This window comes from Mya arenaria, chromosome 3 (genome assembly GCF_026914265.1).
Source record: "Mya arenaria isolate MELC-2E11 chromosome 3, ASM2691426v1".
Taxonomy (NCBI): Eukaryota; Metazoa; Mollusca; class Bivalvia; order Myida; family Myidae; genus Mya; species Mya arenaria.
The window spans coordinates 10,896,938-10,921,218 of NC_069124.1; the positions used below are offsets into that span (position 1 = coordinate 10,896,938).

Consider the following 24,281-nt stretch of genomic DNA (forward strand, 5'->3'; position numbering starts at 1 on the left):
TATTTTGCACGAACACAATTAACCAAATGATACACTATCTGACAGGGTTACACAACTTGTAACACGCCATTTCTTTAGGAAATAAACAGAGGAAAACCAAATGCCCACAACTAGAGATTACTCTTATTTTTTATTTTTAATTCCTTAATATTCTGTAATATTTGAAGGCGTCCCCGCTTTCACGCGGGCGGAGCTTGTCGCTGCGTGGGCAAACCGCTGCGCGAGTCATTCCAATTAAGAGGTATTAGTTCCAGGCAGGCGCTTCCCAGAATTATTTTCATTGGATATCACGCGCCTGGCGAGTCCATGGCTTCTGGTTTTCGTCTAAAGGAAAAACAGGACTTGGAAATTTGGTATAAAGACTATAATTTCGATGGGCAACAGAGATTCTTGTTTTGATACATACATTAGCAGACACATTCGGGGTTCTGTGTTCGGGGGTGATGTGATACAGGGGCGAGTTGTGGCTTCTGAGACTAAACACAGATAACAGGACACGATATAACCCAGGAGCTTGCAGAATGAGTCTCAGTGTTAGTGGATATCATCCGGGCTACGGACACCCTGGGCCCATGGGCGTTACGTCCGCGCACGATTTTTACGGGTCCCCGTACCCGGGGCAGACAATGCGTTACCCGGAATACAATATGAGTGATCGGAACTACTTTCATAACTGGGTGCTAAGTGGAACACCGGATATGGCCATGTCGCCGGAAGCGTACGGTCACCCGGCCGGAGACATCATGTCAACTATGCCATATGACCCCTACACGAATCCCTTTGGGGAGCGGTGTGTGAAGCGTAAAGTGAACGCAAGTAAGAAGGAACGAAGGCGGACACAGAGTTTAAACAATGCTTTTACCAACCTCAGAGATTGCATTCCGAACGTGCCCTCGGACACGAAACTGTCTAAAATCAAAACGTTACGTCTCGCCATATCCTATATCTCATACCTGATGGACATTCTGAAGAAGGATGACCCCAAACTGACGGAAAAGGGGTTCAAAGCGGAGATCTCGAGGAAAAGGGAGCGGCACCATATCGATATGGATAAAATACGAAAAGCGGATGTAAGTTTTTTGAGCACCAACGACGTGGTTTCGGAGCTATAATGATAACTATTGTTTTAAAAGCGACATTGAACATATGTTGATATATTTTAATATATTTAAATTAAAGGTTTTTTTTTCATAAATACGCTAGAGTTAGAAAGTAATTTTGACATGAAGTGTAGCACGGGCTTTGGTGACCAGACTTAAATGCGTTCAATGAGTGCATGATGTCCTCCTAGATCCTAGAATAAAACTGCGGTGAAATAAGTATTATGTGTTTGCCATAATGTTATTGTGAATAAGATTCTATTCAGGAATAAAAAAATAAAGAATAATTTTGCGAACCCAGACATGTAATAAACAAAATTAGACTAGTGACTTGCTGCCTGTAATTAAATATTTGTTAGAATCCCATTAAACTCAACAGTAAAAAATAATTAAATAAAAATAAGAGAACATCTATAATTCTAAATTTATCACTTGCCATTAGTTTACCGATTACTTATGTTAAACAAATTTAGTTAAAAATATCAATAGGATATAAATTACTATTAACATTATAGTATTACAAATACTACTCACATAATTATTATAAATTAATAATTTGTTGTAAACTTCAAATATCTATAACATGTATTTTTGGGCTCCATAAGTTCTTCACATTCCCTTACATAAAACCCCCAATAAAAACAACAAAAACTATACACATTTAAACCCATACAATCTCAACAGTTATCTTAATCTCCAAGTAAGATCAAGTGCCCCTTTATGTACGTGAACAATTATTTAAAAACGTAAATTTATAAAGGTAATTAGGGGCATACCGTGGTTCGCACTCATGATTCCCATTAAAACAATTTTCGTTTTTCATAAGTATCTAATCCCCCACCCCTTAAATTATATCGTACATAATTATTAAGTGCATTTATTAAATGTTTGCGTAGACACTGTAAAAACACACTTGAGGCTAATTGGAGGCAATTTTGCAGCTAAATCTAAAATTCATATATATTGTAAATAAAACTATATCTTATTACGCAAGTAAAGGGTAAATACGCGATAGGTACGGGTCACGTGTGTTTTTATAATGCACCAGGACAAACACAAACCTATGTCAGAGCTAACGGGGTTAGTAGAGCAATATGAAGCTTGTTGCAGGAATCCATTTTTTATCGCCTTTTAAAGAGAACAACTAAAATAAGTCCTAAAATACGAGTCAGTTGAATTTCTATAACGACGTGCTTGAACAATTGTACAAAAATGGGGTTCGCTAGTTTCAGGATCCAATTGAAGGTCGCATTATTCAATAGCAGAACAACTTAAATATTAGATGAAAAATCCAAGTAAAAATTATACACTTATAAAATTACGAATCAAATCATTTTTATAACGTGCTTAAACAATTTCAATAAAAAGAGACTCGGTTATAGTCAGTTGTAGAAATGAAGCTCTTGATCAGCAAAAACAACAGCATGTTTTTATACCAAGAATAAAAAGACGCAATAGGTCCATATATTATGAACGCATTTTATAAACGCACTTGGACAATTACAAAAAAAAATGAGCTAATCAGGGGCAATGCCGCGGTAATCGCTAGTTGCAGGAAACCAATTAAGTCTTCCATTAGCCGCGATAATTCCGTTAAAGCTTGTCTTCATTAATTCTCGCCGGGCCGCCAAGACAGTGAAAAATGATATTTTTATCAACTTGTATATAAATGTCAAAATTTAATGGCAGCATTTACGGTGAGAAAATATACCCTAGTCAAGTGCTCGTTTATAGAAATGTAAATAAAATCAGCTGCAGGTCCGATAATGATTTCAATCCTCAATTAGTTTTATTATTTTAAATTTTCATGTATTTAAAAAAAACACAGTAAGAAATCGCTTTAGATATAAACACCATTTCTTTGAATGAAGTATAAAAGTTATAAAATGCGCGAATATATACGAATTTTATACAGCTTGGCAATTGTTTTTTATGTCTCCGATTTCTTTAATTATTTTACTAGATAAGTCAGGGTGTGAATGACAAAATAATTGATACTCACCAGTTTAATATGATAAGCGAAATTAAATATATAAAAAAGAGAAGGCGTGCATGCATTGATCTTCCAAGAGAGACCGACAACATGCATTTGGTTTAATAAGTATAATTCGAAACACTATATTACTCATTCCATGAAAATTTTGTTTTTAAAGGGACTGCTCATGTTTTTTGGACCATTTTTGGTTTTGGTAATGCATCTGAAAACACTAATATTATACTAATTTTACTTTTTGATAACGGAATTGCAGAAAATAAGTCAATTCATGCATAAAACATACATGCTTTTAGTCGGTAGCAAACCCACGTCGGTGCAGTCAAGAAAAAAAACGACAATAAAACCGCTCGCCCACAAGGACTCTTGCAGAAGCTGAGGAATAATTTAAGTTTTAAACTTTTTTTTGAAAAGCGTTACTAACGTTATTCAAATTCGTGAACTCATTTGAGCATATATCAACATTTGCTGAAGGGCTCCAGCCTTTATTATCTTAGTTTTAAGGCTACAAATGATTTGCCACACTTTATTTTGTCATTGACAAATAGTGTATTGTACAAAAAATGGGCGAGTCCCTTTAATATTACTGCCATGCATACAACCAGACTGTTTGCAGAATGAAAAGAGCATGTGAAAATTTAAGCATTAAGCGAAAGTGCTTTATTTTTGAAAGAGAGTATATGTCGATATTTGTGAAAATGTATATTTTGTCAACTCAAAAAGTATGCGACGTATACATGAGATGTATGTTACAAGATAAACATCGAAAAGTATTCAAATGCCAAAACTTGAAAACTGTTATGGGCATAATTAGTTCCAATTCTAATGTTTCAATATCTAATTAGATAGATTATTTTATTCTTCCAACAACGGAGAGCATAACATATCTATAACACATAAAACATGACTATACATTTCATATTGTATACTCATAAAATAGAAAACAATAGGAAAATGATATGCATGACATCAAGTTCAGGGTACAATGTACCGTTATTGCATCAATTTTGCTACTTATTGGAACAGCTAATTTTTAAATAGGTTTGGTTGTCAAATATTACGTGCAACCCAACTGCATGTACATTGTACAATGACATGTGCTTTACAATGTTTTACCACCAATTTACCATCTGACTTTAATAAGAAATACAATTTAACTTTCTATTAACCTTTGCTGTAGTTTTCTGTTCTGTATTATTGCCAACGAATAGGGGCCAAGAAATGTTGTCTTAGACCAACCTATTATATTCTCACCTTCTATCCTCAGTTTTCGATGTTTCGAACCAAAATTGTTCTATGGACTTTGTCTTGAAACAGAGTTACTTCTGAATCTGAGTCTGAGCGATTGACAAAAGCCTGCTATACTCACATATCAACACCTGTCAATGATTTCAATTGAATATTTCAAAAGGAGCATAAAACATTCCAACCAACTTTCCCATTTATCTTAAGGACCTTATTACAGGGTCAAGCTAAGCACATTTTTGTTGTGGTGTGCATAATGTGATATTCTCTTATTGAAAAGTTCGGAGACTTTATGAAGGTCGTGTTTGTGATTATCACGGCTAATTTTTCATTTTGTAAAATCCAGTTACGAAATAGGATACTTAATGTTGTTTCTAAGCATTAGTTGTCTCCATGAAAATGGTGAAAGCAGAAGCGAGTGAATGAGCTTTTGAAACAGTCTTAATGTTAACTTTGGTAGGAGACACGGCGAAAAAATCAGTAGCAACCGTAATGTGCATGTGGTAAAAAGCCAGTGTAGCTTCCGGAAATTCTAGAATGACTGCCAAGGGAAGAAAATTCAATTGACGCCACAGGCGGCGATTACGTTGACATGACCCCACTATGATCATGCCCCACCCACCCCATCCGAAATTGACACTAAATGATTGCAACATATACACAAATCATAAATAGTTGTTCCCTCCCATCATACGTATATTTATAATGTAAAATCTCTAAAACTATATTACCTTTTTTTTGGGGGGGGGGGGGGCGGTGGTTGGTTGGGGCGAAATCATAAGGGGGTCATGTCAACATTACCGTCGCCTGTAAATTATACAACAACAGCAACAACAACAACAACAACAACAACAACTACTACTAAAACGACTACGACGACAACAACAAAAACAAAAACAACAACACCAGCAGAACCTGAATCAACTACAACAAAGCATGGAATCAAACAACGACATAACATGGCCATACATTACAGTTCATGAACCTCGACATCGGAAGCACATGGAAAAAACTTATCATAATCTATCTTAGTCCTTTTAATGGAACTAAACTATATTTCTACATTCCGAAGCAATGAAAATCCATTTTTTACTCGTGTCGCCCACATGCATATAATTATAAAATTATGGGACCATTTCCTAAAGGCTTCAATATAAGATGTCCCCATTAACAATTCCAGCGATGAATGTATTTGTTTCCTGGTGTACTACAAGATATGACGGATAATGGCCCTAATTCTCCGTTAGTGGGGCCGGGATCACTCCGGGAATCCACGATAATTCAACGATAAAAACTTGAGTGAGCGGTTTTATGTTGGAGAATATAAATAATGATAGACATTTCTTTCTATTTTATGATAGGCATAGAAGACCTCAGACACAGATGTAAAGATTAACTTTTGACACGTGATATGGACTCGTGTCATGCTGTGATCGGGATTGCTAACTTAAATTATGTAATTTAAATTGAAATTCTTTCAGCTTATAAAATATAAGACAATTATCGGATTTATCTTACCATTAGCTTTATTGCCATGCTTCACGATTTTCGAAGATGCGGTATTTACACGAAACTTGTTAACTGAAATTAAAATGCTTTTAGTCCAATTATTTTGTTATGAAAATATAAGATGAATCCTCCTTATTACGGAAACCACTGTACCAGTCTGTTACAATTGTTTGCATCGAATACTTACAGTTCGAAAATGCGCTTCTTGTCCACCCAACCCCCCAAATGTGTCGCAAAACATCACCCTTTTCATGATTTGGTAATGGCCGCCTTTTCAGACAGTAAATTTTAAATTAGATCATTCAAGGTTTTCTTTATTTATTTTCGCCTCTGTCTTTTTACCTTTATCAGCAGAGGCTACAAAATGCATCCATATTATTTTCAGAACACGCACCTTGAGTATTTTTGCACATAAATCTCCCGCAAGATTTCAGTATCTTGAAACGAATGTACATTGAATGGTTATCTGATTTGCTGGCACAGTCTTCTATGTTAACTTTGATACGACTAGCCGATAGGCTTATCGTTAATATTTGAAACTGGAGACGTGTTTATAGAGGGGATGAAATATGGTACGATACAAAAACACTTTGTTGTGAAGAGATGCATTCCATTAAATAACAACGAACTAAGCCAAAAAAGTGTTTCTCAAGAGTATGTAACAGCTAAAGAGGGAAAAACAAAACAAGAAATTTATAGGTAAAAGCGAATTAGAGTTACACGATTCTAATGAGTTTTTGAAGATTTGTCCGCACCCATAGGCTGAATTATGGTTTGACTTCACCGCGACGTATTATGGCTTGACCGAACCGTGACGTATTATGGCTTGACCGAACCGTGACGTTTTATGGCTTGACCACACGGTGACGTAGTATGGCTTGACCACACGGTGACGAATTATGGCTTGACCGAACCGTGACGTATTATGGCTTGACTTCACCGTGATGTAGTATGGCTTGACCACACGGTGACGAATTATGGCTTGACCGAACCGTGACGTATTATGGCTTGACTGCACTGTGTCGAATTATGACTTGACTGCACCGTGATGTATTATGGCTTGACTTCACCGTGACGTATTATGGCTTGACCGAACCGTGACGTTTTATGGCTTGACCACACGACGACGTAGTATGGCTTGACCACCCAGTGACGAGTAATTGCTTGACTGCACCGTGTCGTATTATGGCTTGACTGCACCGTGATGTATTATGGATTGACTTCACCGTGACATATTATGGGTTGACTTCACCTTGACATATTATGGCCTGCTAAACAGTAACGTTTGATGGCTTGACTTCACCGTGGCATATTATAGCTTGACCGAACCGTGACGTATTATGGCTTGACCGAACCGTGTCGTTTTATGGTTTGACTTCACCGTGTCGTATTATGGCTTGACTACACCATGTCGTATTATGGCTTGACTACACAGTGACGTATTATGGCTTGACCGCACCGTGACGTATTATGGCTTGACCGCACCGTGACGTATTCTGGCTTGCCTTCAGCGTGACGTATTATGGCTTGCCTTCACCGTGACGTATTTTGGCTTGACTTCATCGTGACGTAGTATGGCTTGCCTTCACCGTGACGTATTATGGCTTGACTTCACCGTGACGTATTATGGTTTGACTTCACCGTGACGTATTATGGCTTGCCTTCACCGTGACGTATTTCGGCTTGCCTTCAAAGAGACGTATTATGGCTTGACTTCATCGTGACGTATTATGGCTTGACCGTACCGAGAAGTATAATGGATTTACCGCACCGTGTCGTATTATGGTTTGACTGCACCGTGCCGTATTATGGCTTAACTTCACCGTGACGTAGTATGGTTTGACTTCACCGTGACGTATTATGGCTTGACCGCACCGTGACGAATTATGGCTTGACCGAACCGTGTCGTATTATGGCTTGACTGCACCGTGATGTATTATGGCTTGACTTCACCGTGCCATATTATGGCTTGACTGCACCGTGATGTATTATGGCTTGACTGCACCGTGACGTATTATGGCTTGACCACACCGTGTCGTATTATGGCTTGACTGCACCTTGATGTATTATGGCTTGACTGCACCGTGACGTAGTATGGCTTGCCTTCACCCTGACGTATTATGGTTTGACTTCACCGTGACGTATTATGGCTTGCCATCACCGTGACGTATTTTGGCTTGCCTTCAAAGTGACGTATTATGGCTTGACTTCATCGTGACGTATTATGGCTTGACCGTACCGTGAAGTATAATGGATTTACCGCACCGTGCCGTATTATGGTTTGACCGCACCGTGCCGTATTATGGCTTAACTTCACCGTGACGTAGTATGGTTTGACTTCACCGTGACGTATTATGGCTTGACCGCACCGTGACGAATTATGGCTTGACCGAACCGTGTCGTATTATGGCTTGACTGCACCGTGATGTATTATGGCTTGACTTCACCGTGCCATATTATGGCTTGACTGCACCGTGATGTATTATGGCTTGACTGCACCGTGACGTATTATGGCTTGACCACACCGTGTCGTATTATGGCTTGACTGCACCGTGATGTATTATGGCTTGACTGCACCGTGACGTATTATGGCTTGACTTCACCGTGACGTATTATGGCTTGACCGAACCGTGACGTTTTATCGCTTGACCACACGGTGACGTAGTATGGCTTGACCACCCAGTGACGAGTAATTGCTTGACTGCACCAGGATGTATTATGGCTTGACTTCACCGTGACATATTATGGCTTGACTTCACTTTGACATATTATGGCTTGACTAAACAGTGACGTTTGATGGCTTGACTTCACCGTGGCATATTATGGCTTGACTTCGCCGTGACGTATTATGGCTTGACTTCGCCGTGACGTATCATGGCTTGACTTCACCGTGTTGTGTTATGGCTTGACTGCACAGTGACGTATTATGGCTTGACTTAACCGTGACGTGTTATGGCTTGACTTCACAGTGACTTTTGATGGCTTGACTTCACCGTGACATATTATGGCTTGACTACACCGTGACGTTTTATGGCTTGACCAGCCGGTGACGAGTAATGGCTTGACTGCACCGTGTCGTTTTATGGCTTGTCTTCACCGTGACATATTATGGTTTGACTTCACCGCTTCTTTTTATGGTCTGACTTCACCTTGTCGTATTATGGCTTGAATACACCGTGTCGTATTATGGCTTGACTACACAGTGACGTATTATGGCTTGACCGCACCGTGACGTATTATGGCTTGACCGTACCGAGACGTATAGTGGATTTACCGCACCGTGACGAATTAAGGCTTAACTTCACCGTGACGTAGTATGGTTTGACTTCACCGTGACGAATTATGGCTTGACCGCACCGTGACGTAGTATGGCTTGACTGCACAGTGATGGCTTTATCACTCCGTGACTCCAACATGACTTACTGAAGATAACGCTTTACCATTACATGCACTTATCGGTTCAAAGTAATTTGAAAACAGATAATACGTATGTTTCATCTTTAACACATTTTCGTTTTAAAAATATTTATAGATAGTGTCCATTCAACATAATATACTCTAGGAATAACTGTATTCAGGACAAATATATTAATCTCATTTTTTCCAAACCAAACGCAACAATACAGTTTAAATAAGATTGATTAAAGTTATTTTTTTTGGCGAACTTCGCATGGATCTATCATGTATTTTACCACAACGAAATTTATCTTAGTATAACTTAATTGTATTCGACCAATCGAAGCATCAGTGTTCTAAAATAAACAAATACTATTCCAGTTCTAGTAAGGCTCTTTTTAACATCGCGACACTGCACGGGCTGGTCGAGAACTGTTTCATGTCTATGGCGCACATACTTGAAATAAATAATTAAAGACCACTCCAGTATTTCACTGAACTTGTTTGCCACGATATTTGTGGTGCCACTTGTTCTGTGCGGTCGGTGGTCGAGGGCTCCCTGGTTACTTAGGAGAGTCCGGCCCGTTAATCACCTGACGTTAATGTCAACATCTCCACGTGACGTCAATAGCTGGGGATGGACGAACGGGAGACCATTATTTGGCCTATGTATCACCATTATATGATGGCGTATGAACAGTGGTACAGCCAAACCGTTGCAACGTACCCATGTATATACATCATTTTTTTAATTTTATTCTAGGGTTGTGATCTGTTATGAAATGTCATTAAATCTTAAGCAATACTGCAATGCATACATAAAATACACTTTATGGAATTTACCAAAATGGTTTGCATATATATGTATGTGTACATATTATTATTCAGATTATTTAATGAAACTGACAACTATCATCTTCTTGGTTGAGGAATAAACAATGTTGAACTCGAGGTCATGAAATGTTTTCCTTATTTGAACAAACTTAATAACATATAATCCACGTACGTCTATAAATCTAGTCTAATACACGTACATAAAAAGAACGTTAAACATAATAATGCACATCTAACAACTAGAGTCAGTTACTATTATGGAATTATTTTTTTCTGCCGTTAAATATTGTTTATTTTGACTGAAGATAATGAAATATTTCATGATCATTTCGTCATTATAGAACATAACAGCATAGTTTAGGGTAAAAACCAACATGATTTACTTGGATGTTATTCAGGAACTTCAAAACTCATGCCGTAACTTTACATACACGCCTGATAAGCCCAGCCAACCAACAAAGCTGCACATCTGCACTGAACGACATTGGAATCGCTCCAAGTTCTCACGGGGATGACTTGAAATGTGTTTACTTTAATTTTAAGTGTTACTTTGATTGTTTAAAAATTAGAAAACGAAATAGCATCATGGAGACCACAGACATGTGAAAGATGCACTCTTACTCCTAAATAAGATTTACCAGAATAATACAATTGCTTTAATAAACCAAAAAGGATGAAAAAATGTCGAAAACAATGGTTCTTATGAAGGATACCGAGTTTAGTTTAAAAGAAAGGTGCAGAAAACACGGTATTTCTACCTTTAATGAGATTATAGTAGATCGCAGTAAATATTTTGGCACTTACCAATCATTAAATATTTTTACATTTTCAGCTATTAAATACACAAGTACAAACTTGTTATTAGTAATAAATTTTTTCCATAAATGCATTGTTTAGTAAATAGTTACAGGTTTATCACTCAAAATTTATGTTTGTTATTCATGTGTATGTATTGATATTGAATAAGAGTGTCACATTAAAAAAACCCAATATAGATCTAGGTACTATTATATAGTATAAAAAGTGTTTTCCAAAACAATATCTTTTCATTGGTTCGTCTAACAATGTAATATGCTTTTACGCGGATTATTCATAACAATTAAACGCTTTTCTCATGTATACCTAATGTAGCCTAAAATAACTTCAGTAGATGTTGATAGCGAAATTTCATAACTGAAACCTTACGTACAGTTGGATCAGACATATGATAAAACGTAAAAAATAAACAAGATATCTCAAACTGGAGTCTAGAATAAAATGAGGACATATTGATAAGAAACTATCTCCCCACGAATCAGTTTTCATTATTTCTTGGAAAACAAAACCTTACTATGTCGGCTGCTGAAAAACGCGCACGCGCCGAATCCTCGTTTTGGCATCGACCATCAATCATATACGTAATCTAATATTTAAACTGAAAGATTAATGATCTTAACAAACATTTCCGACGTGCATTCAAAATTTACAATGTAATAAGGCAACGCAAAATTTGCGGTTTTTTCTAATCACTCTGTGTGAAATTTCAAAACAACGACTGAATCGTGACAAAAACACTTGCATGTCTGTTACACAAGTTATTGGCTTGCCGTGTTTTGAATTGTTAATCTTGTGCAGTGGTCACACAAAGCCGATTATTGTCCCCCATTTAAGATCAGACAGCGCTACGACACGAAAAATGAAAAAGTTCGATTACTATCCATATTCATCTAGAATGTCGTAACATTGTCCGAACGTTCGTAACAGAGTTCTACGGATCGGAAATGGTCCGTGGAGGTCGGTCAAGTACTCCCGACAGCAGCATCGGGACGCTGTCGGGACATATAGTCGGTCGTTCTTTACCATGCGAAAGACAAATCGAATAAGAATCGGATTGAGAACGGGATAATCGGGACGAATTCGGCTGGAATCGGTTGATTCGGGACAGTGTTTAACAATAGTCGTGAATAAATAAATGTTTTTACATTTTTAAATGTCCAGCAACGAATCACAGAGTCTCAGACGTTATATAAAATGTAATCGGTCCTATCAAGAATGGCAGTAAAATCGTGTATGTGTGACTGAGGCAAAGCATAACAAATACCGAAAAACCATTTGTTTATAATTTGCAAACTACTTCCATCATATATATTTTAGTCTCTGCACCCACTAGTCTAAATTTATAGACGTTCAAAGCGGGATTCTGTAAAGGATTTGCAATATAAAAATCGTATTTTTCGCCCACGTACAAATATTTGAACTACTGCATCCGCTAGATCGTGCGAACAAACTGTTTTCTTTATAGTTATTATGTTTTCGGACAGTATGTATATTGATTTGAAAAAAAACAACAACACTATTTTCGTTCTTCCATGTGTTAATATAAAGTGATGTCAAATATTCAAGTTTCCAAATCCCGATCACTGTCATACAACTTCAATTTTGACCCTATGATATTGGGACTTCCTTATTAAATATCAAATTGTACCACGTTGGGGGGGGGGGGGGGTCTTTCTTTTCTATACATTGACTTTAATAATGGAACGCTAACAGTAGGCGGAGCTGAATCGTGCAATAACTACTATTATTTGGATAAATTACCACGTTTTTCACTTATATACGCAAGCTATTTATTGAATATTGTCCTACACAACATAACACAAATTACTTAAAGTTATCCCACTACTGTCGAGAGATAGATTATACACTCGCGCTGAAACGCTCGTATTTCATTTTAATAACTGCAGTTGTGGATGGAGTAGATATTACTCATAGTTAAAAGACCTTCATTAACAGCCATACGACAATCCGTTTAGTTCATCCTATTAAGAATGTAGCGAATGTAGTTATATTTTCTTTATTTACTAGTTTTATATGAACTCTGTTAATTTCTGAAAGATTCTGCAAAAATAAATAAAAATTCTTTCACACTATAGAATCTTGTTATTTTTTTTAGATTAAGATATTGAATATTTGACTTTATGACGTCATTCAAATGTATCAAAATTAATATTCAAATGCTTTTAAATCATGTTTATAATTGAATCATATGCTGACACCGACGATAAAATATCCGAAAATAAAATGTTTTTTGGAACTACTGAATGCTAGTTTAAGTGCAGACCTAACTTTGAAAAAGATACATAATTAATCTTTTGCGTCATTTCAACTGCAGGAGAACAAGATTTATACAAAAACTGGCTTCCTACTTAAGCTTCAAGGAAGTGCCAATCATAAACTATTCCACAGACACTGATATCTATTATTTTAATATCTTAAGAAGACGATGAAAATATCAATGTCTAAATGAATTATAAAACGATGTAATACTCGTAAGAATAACGTATTTTGAAATATGAAATATTCTTCTTCCGGTTAGGCGTTTTTTATGAATAATACTTTTTTACTCATAGAATGTTTCATTGTAATTGGTAATTATCCATAAAAACAACAAGAAGAGGATGCTTCAGAATTCAATTAATTTGGCACTAAGCCGTCATCAGACATACCAGTACTGCGTGGTACCAAAAGAGTTCGACCATATCACTAATACAATAGAAACATCCCTCTACTTCACCAACACTAAAACGGTTGACAAATGTATTGTTGTACAAATATCAAACTTAAAAATAAATAACTAAATTTAAAGTAAACAACAAAAACAACAACGACAACAACAACAAAACAAAAATAACAACCATAGCAACAACAACAACAATGACAACAACAACAAAACAACAATGACAACAACAACAAAACAACAACAACAACAACAACAACAATAACAACAACAGCAGCAACAACAACAACAACAATGACAACAACAACAAAAGTCAACTAGCATACAAAACAATCAAATACTTTAAAAATTGAAAACATGAAATTATGTATACATGATATACAATAATTCATAATGAACTGTTTCAAATTATTCTGGTGCTTATGTGTAATTTATTGAATACCACTTTTCTTAAGCTTTGACTAAAAATATGATTTTCTGTTTCTTTTAGAATAATAATATTTCATACAAAGGTATTTGTATATTTACATTATCATGTTGGCTTTTTAGATTTTTTAAACTTATAATAAATAAAGATAAGGAACAGTGCACAGACAAATTAAGTAACAACAAAAAAGTGTATAAACCACTTCTTATTTTACACTATTTACAAATAATAAAAATAAACATCATCTTTTGTATAAAATTGCAACAGGAAATAGAAATCGACATGTTATAATTTTGATAATAATGATAAAATGAAATAATTAATTACCACATCAAATAGTTTTCTTTGTTTTGTTGTTCGTATGTTATAACCATATAAAATGTTGAAATATTACAAACAATAAGGAACATTACACATTTACAATTTTATACAGCATAAGAAAAGGGTTTATAAACTGATTTTCAAAAATGGTTTTATTTTACATTCAACCCAAAATAACAATAATAGTTAAACATTGAATTTCACAGAAACCGAAAGAAGAAGACGAGAACAAGTCACCATCCCCTTCCAAAAAGGACAAGCGCTCGGGGTGGCCGGAACATGTTTGGGCATCGGAGCTGAAGCCATCCGAATAGCGAGCACCTGCTGTGACGTCATTGTGACTTAATCAGTTAATTATTGCAAAATAATGCAAAACGGTTTCGAGAAACGTTTAGTGGTAAGAGGATGAAAGTTAAATGGATTGCAATGTTTTTGTTGCAATAAGACTGCCTATAATGGCGACGATAAACTGTCCGGCGAGAGGAGGTGGACCACGGTGACGTTTTGTGAAATAGCTGAGGAAGGAGAAGAATTAACTCACAAATCATGTTTTTCCGTTACAATAATACTGTTCCCTGTAGTCACTACTTTTCAGTTCTTTATTCACAGTTTTAAATAATATTTTGATGGCATCTGATCAAAATGATAGTACGCAGAAAAGTGCTGAAAGACCCTCAGAGCCCACGTAGAAAGGGACCAATCTACTAGTCTCATGTGTGTGGAAATATGTGTTCAAATAAGGCAGGATGGTATTGGTGTTTCTTATTGTGTACATTCAAATTGTACACATTTACAATAGGCATATCGACATTATTCAAATGTACTCCGTAAGTGTTTATAATCATAGTGTTTTTCTTAAACAGTAGTTGTCTTTATTGTTATTGTTGAAGTGTTTATAAATCACGTTTTGTCTATACCACGTTGATTGTTTAGTATTCTTGTTTCAATAAATTTATTGTCTCACTAACCATATAGTTCCTTGTTATTTTGTTCTCAGAAAGAATCATATATATATATATATATATATATATATAACAAAAATACCTTTTAATTTTTGTTTGGAGGGGATTACGACAGTGGTATTCTATGCGAAGAATATTATAAGTTTAAAAATGCATGTATAGGCGGCTGAAATGATAAAACCGTAAGTAAAATGATATAACAATGTTATGTTTAAATGAGGAACGTACAATGTGGCTTATGTTATAATTTTACTCCAAAGTGTGCTTTTTATGATATTTCACATCGATGGAACATTCATAATTAGTGCTGCTGATCACCAATTATTACACCAAGTAAAACGTGTCCAACGGAAACTGGAGAACAGTAATTACTTTAGCAGCATTTTAAGCTATGATAATTACCACTGGTCATCAAAAGCATGCTTGGTCCGACATGAGTCTAGTAGAAAAGGATTGCTTTAATCAGTTTATTTGGACACTGTGTTTTTATGTTGTGCAACTTACGATTTCTGTCAGTGTGCCAAAGACGAATGCCAATAAAAACTTCTCATTGGAACCGAAGATTCCACTTTGCACCATTAGTAGAATTTGATTGACACTTTGCATTTCGAAATAAAGAACGAGCGATCTAAGTATGTGAGAGATTTGTCTGAATATTTTAATGCATACATACATTTAACAAAACTTGTATGACAGCTATTTTACCCTAAAACTTGTGTGACAATTTTGATTGATGGAGACTGACAGTTACACTCACAAAAGCCATAGGGATCAATTATTACTCTCGTAAATATGTTGTCATAGAGAATAAATAAATGTTTCTCCCAGTGAAGTTATGATTAGACCGTACCATTTCGCGCGTTTTCCAAATGGAAAAGGCGACGCACGCGCTGAGTTTCAAGACGGGCAGACGATAAGTAAGAAAGTTCCGAAATTCAAACCATTCCGAAAAATCGGGCTTGAAATGTGCAAGTCAATCATGGAAGTTTAATTGCCTATTTCAGTAAGTGTTTATGAGACAGAGGTTAAGCCAAGCTTGAAGAAATGATATAGATACGCTGTTTATTCATTTTGAAAATTATTTTTAATTACGTCTATTTATTTTCTCATTGAATTAATTTGTTTCGCATACATCACACTTGTCTTTAAAAGATGAAGCTGTTATAATTCAGACATGAAAAGCTAGTGGGCCGACTTTTAACTGTGCCAAATCCTTTTATAACATTGAGTGGGTATTCATTATTCAATACGGAATATATCCTTAGCGAATTATCAAACAATTATGAATAACGAACTTTGGCTTCTATATGACAAAATGTACGGAAACTCTATACAAGCAATGATGCGATCAGGTTAATCAAATCTATTTTACCTACAGTTTTCGTATAAATATACAGTAAATTGTATGTATAAATATTTTCAATAATATTAAGCATTGAAGTTAAAATGTTATAATTGTTTTGTAGTACATCTTTCTAAGGCGATTAGAAAAAAAATGAAAAAAAATGAAACTTAATCGCACGTAGCGCTGTAAAACGTTTACGGTATACGTGGACGCTTGACAAAAATAAGTGGGGAAATCGGTTAGTGCAATAATGCAGCCATCATTTGTTTCGTCAAGAGAAACTAATTCCACCCTTCGTGATATATTTTGTTATAAACTGGTTTTGTTTTACCGAAAGCAATGAACGTGTCAGTTTGAATAATATGGTCTGAATCTGAATTACATAAAAACACAGAGCTAAGATAAGTAGCGGAACCCTTTCCCAGGTCTAAATCTAGTTTATAAACATTTTCCTAGTTAAATATGTAATTTTTAATCCCTTTCCTAGTTCTGTATGGAATTCATAAACCCTTTCCTAGGTCAACATGTAGTTTATTAACCTTGTCCTAGGTTTACATGAAATCAAAAAAACTTTCCAATGTATGCATATCGTTCTTAAACAATTTCCTAGGGATACATCTAATTTAAAGATCCTTATCTAGGTCCACGTGTAATTTATAAACTCTGTCCTAGGTTCACGTGTAGTTTATAAACTCTGTCCTAGGTTCACTTGTAGTTTATAAACTCTGTCCTAGGTTCACGTGTAGTTTATAAACTATGTCCTAGGTCCACGTGTAGTTTATAAACTATGTCCTAGGTTCACGTGTAGTTTATAAACTCTGTCCTAGGTTCACGTGTAGTTTATAAACTCTGTCCTAGGTTCACATGTAGTTTACAAACTCTGTCCTAGGTTCACGTGTAGTTTATAAACTCTGTCCTAGGTTCACGTGTAGTTTATAAACTCTGTCCTAGGTTCACGTGTAGTTTATAAACTCTGTCCTAGGTTCACGTGTAGTTTACAAACTATTTCCTAGGTTCACGTGTAGTTTATGAACTCTGTCCTAGGTACACGTGTAGTTTATAAACAATGTCTTTAGTTTAGGTGTAATCAATAAACCCTTTCCAATGTATGCATGAAGTTCTTGTTTTGCCTAGGTATACATTTAATTTAGAAACCCTTTCATAGGCCAATACTCTATAATCCATTTCCTTGGTTTTAATGAAGTGTCTAAACCATTTCCTAGTTTAACATGTTGTTTATAATATAAACCCTTGCCTAGGTCGATATGTAGTTTATAATCCGTTTCCTAGGTTAACGTGCACTTTATAAACCCTTTCCAAGGTCAACATGTAATGTATAGTCCCTTTCCTAGGTTAACATGCAGTTCATAAACCCTTTCCTATGATTAAATGTTATTTACTAATAATTTTCTAGGTTTTCATGTAGTCTATTAACCATTTCCTAGGTTCACATATAGTGTTTAACCATTTACTAGGTTAACATGCAGTTTATAAACCTTTTCCTAGGCCAACATGTAGACAGTTTACAAATCAAGATTTTCATGTAGTCATTTAACCATTTCTAAAGTTTACATTTAGTTTATAAACCATTTTCTAGGTCCACATGTAGTTTATTAACCATTTTCTAGGTCCACATGTAGTTTATAAACCATTTTCTAGGTCCACATGTATTTAATATGCCCTTTTCTAGATCCATATGTAGCTTATATATCTTTTTCTTAGTCCAAATGTAGTTTATATACCCTTTTCTAGATCAACATGTAGTTTATAAACCCTTCCCTACGAATGCATGTAGTTTATAACCCTTTCCTATGAATGTAGGTAGTTTTTAACCCTTCCCTATGAATGTAGGTAGTTTATAACCCTTTCCTATGAATGTAGGTAGTTTATAAACCCTTCCCTATGAATGTAGGTAGTTAATAACCCTTTCCTATGAATGCAGGTAGTTTATAACCCTTTCCTATGAATGCAGGTAGTTTATAAACTCATTTCCTATAAATGTAGGTAGTTTATAAACCCTTTCCTATGAATGTAGGTAGTTTTTAACCCTTTCCTATGAGTGCAGGTAGTTTATAAACCCTTCCCTATGAATGTAGGTAGTTTAAAAGCCCTTCCCTATGAATGTAGGTAGTTTATTAGCCCTTCAGTTTGAGTGCAGGTACTTTATTAACCCTTTCCTATGAATGCAGGTAGTTTATTAACCATTCAGTTTGAATGCAGGTAGTTTATAAACCCTTCCCTATGAGTGCAGGTAGTTTATAAACCCTTCCCTATGAGTGCAGGTAGTTTATAAACTCTTCCCTATGAGTGCAGGTAGTTTATAAACCCTTCCCTATGAGTGCAGGTAGTTTATAAACCCTTCCCTATGAGTGCAGGTAGTTTATAAACCATTCCCTATGAATGCAGGTAGTTTATAAACCCATTTCCTATGAGTGCAGGTAGTTTATAAACCCTTCCCTATGAGTGCAGGTAGTTTATAAACCATTCCCTATGAGTGCAGGTAGTTTATAAACCATTCCCTATGAATGCAGGTAGTTTATAAACCCTTCCCTATGAGTGCAGGTAGTTTATAAACCATTCCCTATGAGTGCAGGTAGTTTATAAACCCTTTCCTATGAGTGCAGGTAGTTTATAAACCCTTCCCTATGAGTGCAGGTAGTTTATAAACCCTTCCCTATGAGTGCAGGTAGTTTATAAACCATTCCCTATGAGTGCAGGTAGTTTATAAACTCTTCCCTATGAGTGCAGGTAGGTTATAAACCCATTTCCTATGAATGTAGGTAGTTTATAAACTCTTCCCTATGAGTGCAGGTAGTTTATAAACCATTCCCTATGAATGTAGGTAGTTTATAAACCATTCCCTATGAGTGCAGGTAGTTTATAAACCCCTCCCTATGAATGCAGGTAGTTTATAAACCCTTCCCTATGAGTGCAGGTAGTTTATAAACCCTTCCCTATGAGTGCAGGTAGTTTATAAACCCTTCCCTATGAGTGCAGGTAGTTTATAAACTCTTCCCTATGAGTGCAGGTAGTTTATAAACTCTTCCCTATGAATGTAGGTAGTTTATAAACCATTCCCTATGAGTGCAGGTAGTTTATAAACCATTCCCTATGAGTGCAGGTAGTTTATAAACCATTCCCTATGAGTGCAGGTAGTTTATAAACCCTTCCCTATGAGTGCAGGTAGTTTATAAACCATTCCCTATGAGTGCAGGTAGTTTATAAACCCTTCCCTATGAGTGCAGGTAGTTTATAAACCATTCCCTATGAGTGCAGGTAGTTTATAAACCATTCCCTATGAGTGCAGGTAGTTTATAAACTCTTCCCTATGAGTGCAGGTAGTTTATAAACCCTTCCCTATGAGTGCAGGTAGTTTATAAACCCTTCCCTATGAGTGCAGGTAGTTTATAAACTCTTCCCTATGAGTGCAGGTAGTTTATAAACCATTCCCTATGAGTGCAGGTAGTTTATAAACCATTCCCTATGAGTGCAGGTAGTTTATAAACCCTTCCCTATGAGTGCAGGTAGTTTATAAACTCTTCCCTATGAGTGCAGGTAGTTTATAAACCATTCCCTATGAGTGCAGGTAGTTTATAAACCCTTCCCTATGAGTGCAGGTAGTTTATAAACTCTTCCCTATGAGTGCAGGTAGTTTATAAACCCTTCCCTATGAGTGCAGGTAGTTTATAAACCCTTCCCTATGAGTGCAGGTAGTTTATAAACCCTTCCCTATGAGTGCAGGTGGTTTATAAACCATTCCCTATGAGTGCAGGTAGTTTATAAACTCTTCCCTATGAGTGCAGGTAGTTTATAAACTCTTCCCTATGAGTGCAGGTAGTTTATAAACTCTTCCCTATGAGTGCAGGTAGTTTATAAACCCTTCCCTATGAGTGCAGGTAGTTTATAAACCATTCCCTATGAGTGCAGGTAGTTTATAAACTCTTCCCTATGAGTGCAGGTAGTTTATAAACCCATTTCCTATGAATGTAGGTAGTTTATAAACCCATTTCCTATGAATGTAGGTAGTTTATAAACCCATTTCCTATGAATGTAGGTGGTTTATAAATCCTTCCCTATGAAAATAGGTAGTTTATAAACCCTTCCCTATGAATGCAGGTAGTTTATTAACCTTTCCTATGAATGCATGTAGTAACTTATAAAGGCATTTAACTTTAAAATAAGCACACTCGTTATCACAGACGCTTACATAAATGACAAAGGGGTTCGTTTATTTTTCTTTTCCATTCACAACATAGAAATCGATGACCTTTATAAAATAGAGGATCTTTCAAAAGCAGAATGTCTACTGTGTATCGTTCTGTAACAGTGAATCATATTCACGGGTAGGCTGTTGCGTTGGTTGTTTATATTTTCTCCAGACGCCCTTGTTGTTTTGGCCAAAATGTATTGTATAGTTAAGTGCTGTATCAGTATTGATCGTGCATGGAGTTAACATGTGATACAATTGTTATTGTATGGATACAGTTGTCATATAAGAATTGAAGTGGAAATTGCATGGAACAAATAATAATTGGATTTCACTAGCGCGTCCATGGGTTGAGGTTGCGCATGCGCACCCTGAGCGCGCCTGCCCTTAAATAGCTCAAGTTTACTTTTTGTATCAACATAGGAGAAGAAGAAATCACGCTCAAAATGTTCCATTTTGGACTAGAAATTGTTAAAATTTACGTGGGAGAGTAGACCCTCCCCCCCCCTGCCCTACTAACATTTTAAACTGGAATGTGTCCCTACTTCCTAAAAAAGGTTTTTGACCCTTTCGTCACGACCTAGACAAGCACGTAGACTTATCCCTATGTGTATGCCTTTTGTACAAGGCACGGGTCATTTGGACTAGTTGCAGCAAAGACATCGCCGCAAATATCGCTATTATGACAACAATCTTATTCCAGAAAAATTAGCATCGCCGTCTTTTCTCCGATCGATTGATCATCCCTGGTGGTTACGGCAATGGCTGCAGTAAAACTTCGTCATGGTCGTGAAACAGTCCCCTCTAACGTTAGCAAGCTAATTTTTGGTACTTGCAAATTCTTAATTTAATAATGTTGTTATTGTAATTAGCTATTATCCGGAATCTACAGTTTAATCACTCTGAGGATGCCGACAAAACGGTATTTTCCTCCCAACGTGCGTTTTTCTATATCAAATTATCGAGGGGATGGTTATTGTAAAACGGGGGCTTAAGTTAATTAGAAATGACAGAGGGAATTTTATTCCGGTGATCAACGCATTTCTGTGAAGAGAGAGACAAATAAATACCGCTTTACTGTCACATATTAACATACATCATCTATAATACTTGAGATTCCGGGACAGGGACAGTGCATGGCCTGAGTTGCAAGCTTAAGTTCACGACCATGAATTTATTTCTTGTCCTTGTTGCATTAGTGTAGTTACTTTGTATTCATTTTCTGGGGGATTTAGGATCAATTAAAATGACTTAATTTCTGTCAGTGAATTCTTGAAAATGGAATTCCAGTAGTGGAGTATATCTCCGATAAAAGTAGATCTCAGAAAGTCACGACTTTTCCTTTGTTTTTAGAGAAATATAAGTTTCTAGCGCCGGTCGAAAAATAATCAAGTGCTGGTGTGTGTGTGTGTGCGTGCGTGCGTGCGTGAGTAAGTGCGTGCGTGCGTGTGCGATGCATCGTTTGTTCAAAAAAAAGTTACAAGTATATTTTTAGCGTTGGTGTGTGTTTGTTTCAACAAGGTACGTCAGACGTTAGTTAGGCCATGACTTTAAAGGAACACTGCTCTGCTTAACAATATTATTTTAATGTTACGGCAATGGAAACGTTTAATAAAATATTAATTGTTTGAAGTGTAAAAGTTTTATAAAGGAAGATTGAAAACAAATATGCTATGACATCATTTTCGGAACACGTCTGAGAACTATCTCATTGGAAGATGAACCCTTTTGAACACCTATTTCGACGCCAAAGAAAACAAGATATGTACTTTTTCAGCTATTTTTAATGATTCTAACAAAAAAAGAAAGAGCTGAAAGTCGCTGTTCAAAAAGGGATATCTCAACAGATCAGTAAAGTATCTTGAAACAAACTTCAAAAAAGTGTCCAGGATCTCGACTACCCCTTCTGATGAGTTGATATCATGCATAATATATAGGCCAAGAAAAAAATATATAGTTTCTCGGGTACGTTTTTGAAGAAGAAAACGAGGAGGGAGATTTTATTAGTACTCTGCCGGTGTCAGCGACGTTCGTCTGTCGATCCCTGCGGTAGAACTGGACCCTGCGATGTCTCAAGAAGTATTCAAGGTAGGTTTAAGGAACTTAGTGTTTGGTAAGAGGTCAATAAGAAGAATATGTACACCATTTATTAAACTTTGTCAAACATAAACATGTGGTTGCTATGGAAATAAAAATATATAGTGATGAACAATGGGGGAAAAAATGCCAATGTATTTCCGTTTGTCCGGAAAAAAATAATCTTGCGATATCTCAAGGACTATGCACGCAAATGTTATGAAATATGAAACTTGGTATGCGGTTAGAAGGCAATTTGGATATAACGTATGCACCTAATTCCCCGTATGGGACTATTGAATTGCCAATAATACCCAGTGATTTTACTCTTAAATGTCAGGAAGTTTGTGTATTGTGATTTGTTTTCGTCCGATATAGTCATTTACAAATCAGTCAATTTAAAAAAATAAACCAACTTTTAAATAAGATGGTTAAGGCATTCAAAAAAATTATACTCATGTCACGGACATATAAACGATTCCAGTCTATAAAATAAATTTATCATCGATTATTTTTTGTTGAAAACAGTTTTAACGATTGGGGCGGTGCCTTAGAAACGCAACATGATTAGTTTAGGAACTATTACCTCATAAATGAATGTTCTAGCTCTACGCACGATTCGGTGACTACATATGAGAAATCTGTCAGTTTCAAAATATTGGGTGTATCAGAGAAACGGGGTCTTTCGATAAGTGACTGTACCTCAAATTAAGAGAAATAAAGTTCAACCAAATCTTGTAGTCAAGTTGAATGTGTCCAAAGCATTTAAATAACAAGATCAATTTTACTGCCGGTATGCTTCATAATTTCAAACGCTTTTTTTCAAAGACATTTGTTCACAACTTTGCATTGTTATGGTAATAAAAAAAACTAATAATGTATGTATTTATAGAATATTTATTTATGAAAAAATAGACGTAAAAGTAGACTGGTGAAGAAACTGGAAGACATTGAAATATTGTATGTATACACAATTTTGATGAAATATTATTCCTAAAACAAACTCTAAAATAAGATATCATATTACGGAGTTATTTTTGGTGTGTACACAATTTATCATTTTTATGGAAAGTGATATAGGAATCTGCCATTTAAACATCCAAAATTCTGTATTATGACCAGTTTTATATGCTGGGTGAATTTGATAGAACTGGCAATGGTAGTTTTCGAGCCCGGCTCTCAGAGCCACCCGCTTGTACCCCCGACCGTGCACCGTACGGCATCTTTCTTCTCTTCTGTATACCCATTTTGCCGTCAAAGCAACCCTCGAACGTATGCATGCATGTATGTATGTGGTCGCGCAAGATACAACCGTTTACCAATCTTTTATTTTACCAACACGCAGTTTCTAGCATTCCCTTATCTCTATC

The 24,281-nt window shown here is 36.0% G+C and overlaps 1 protein-coding gene across 1 annotated transcript; it reads left to right on the plus strand.

Annotated features, from left to right (window-relative positions):
- Positions 1-298: 298 nt before the first annotated feature.
- Positions 299-15,277, plus strand: LOC128228473 (heart- and neural crest derivatives-expressed protein 2-like). The gene is made up of 2 exons (XM_052939796.1): positions 299-1,070; positions 14,528-15,277. Exons 1-2 carry the CDS (start codon positions 522-524, stop codon positions 14,633-14,635), a joined length of 657 nt encoding a protein of 218 aa, XP_052795756.1. The 5' UTR covers positions 299-521; the 3' UTR covers positions 14,636-15,277.
- Positions 15,278-24,281: the final 9,004 nt, after the last annotated feature.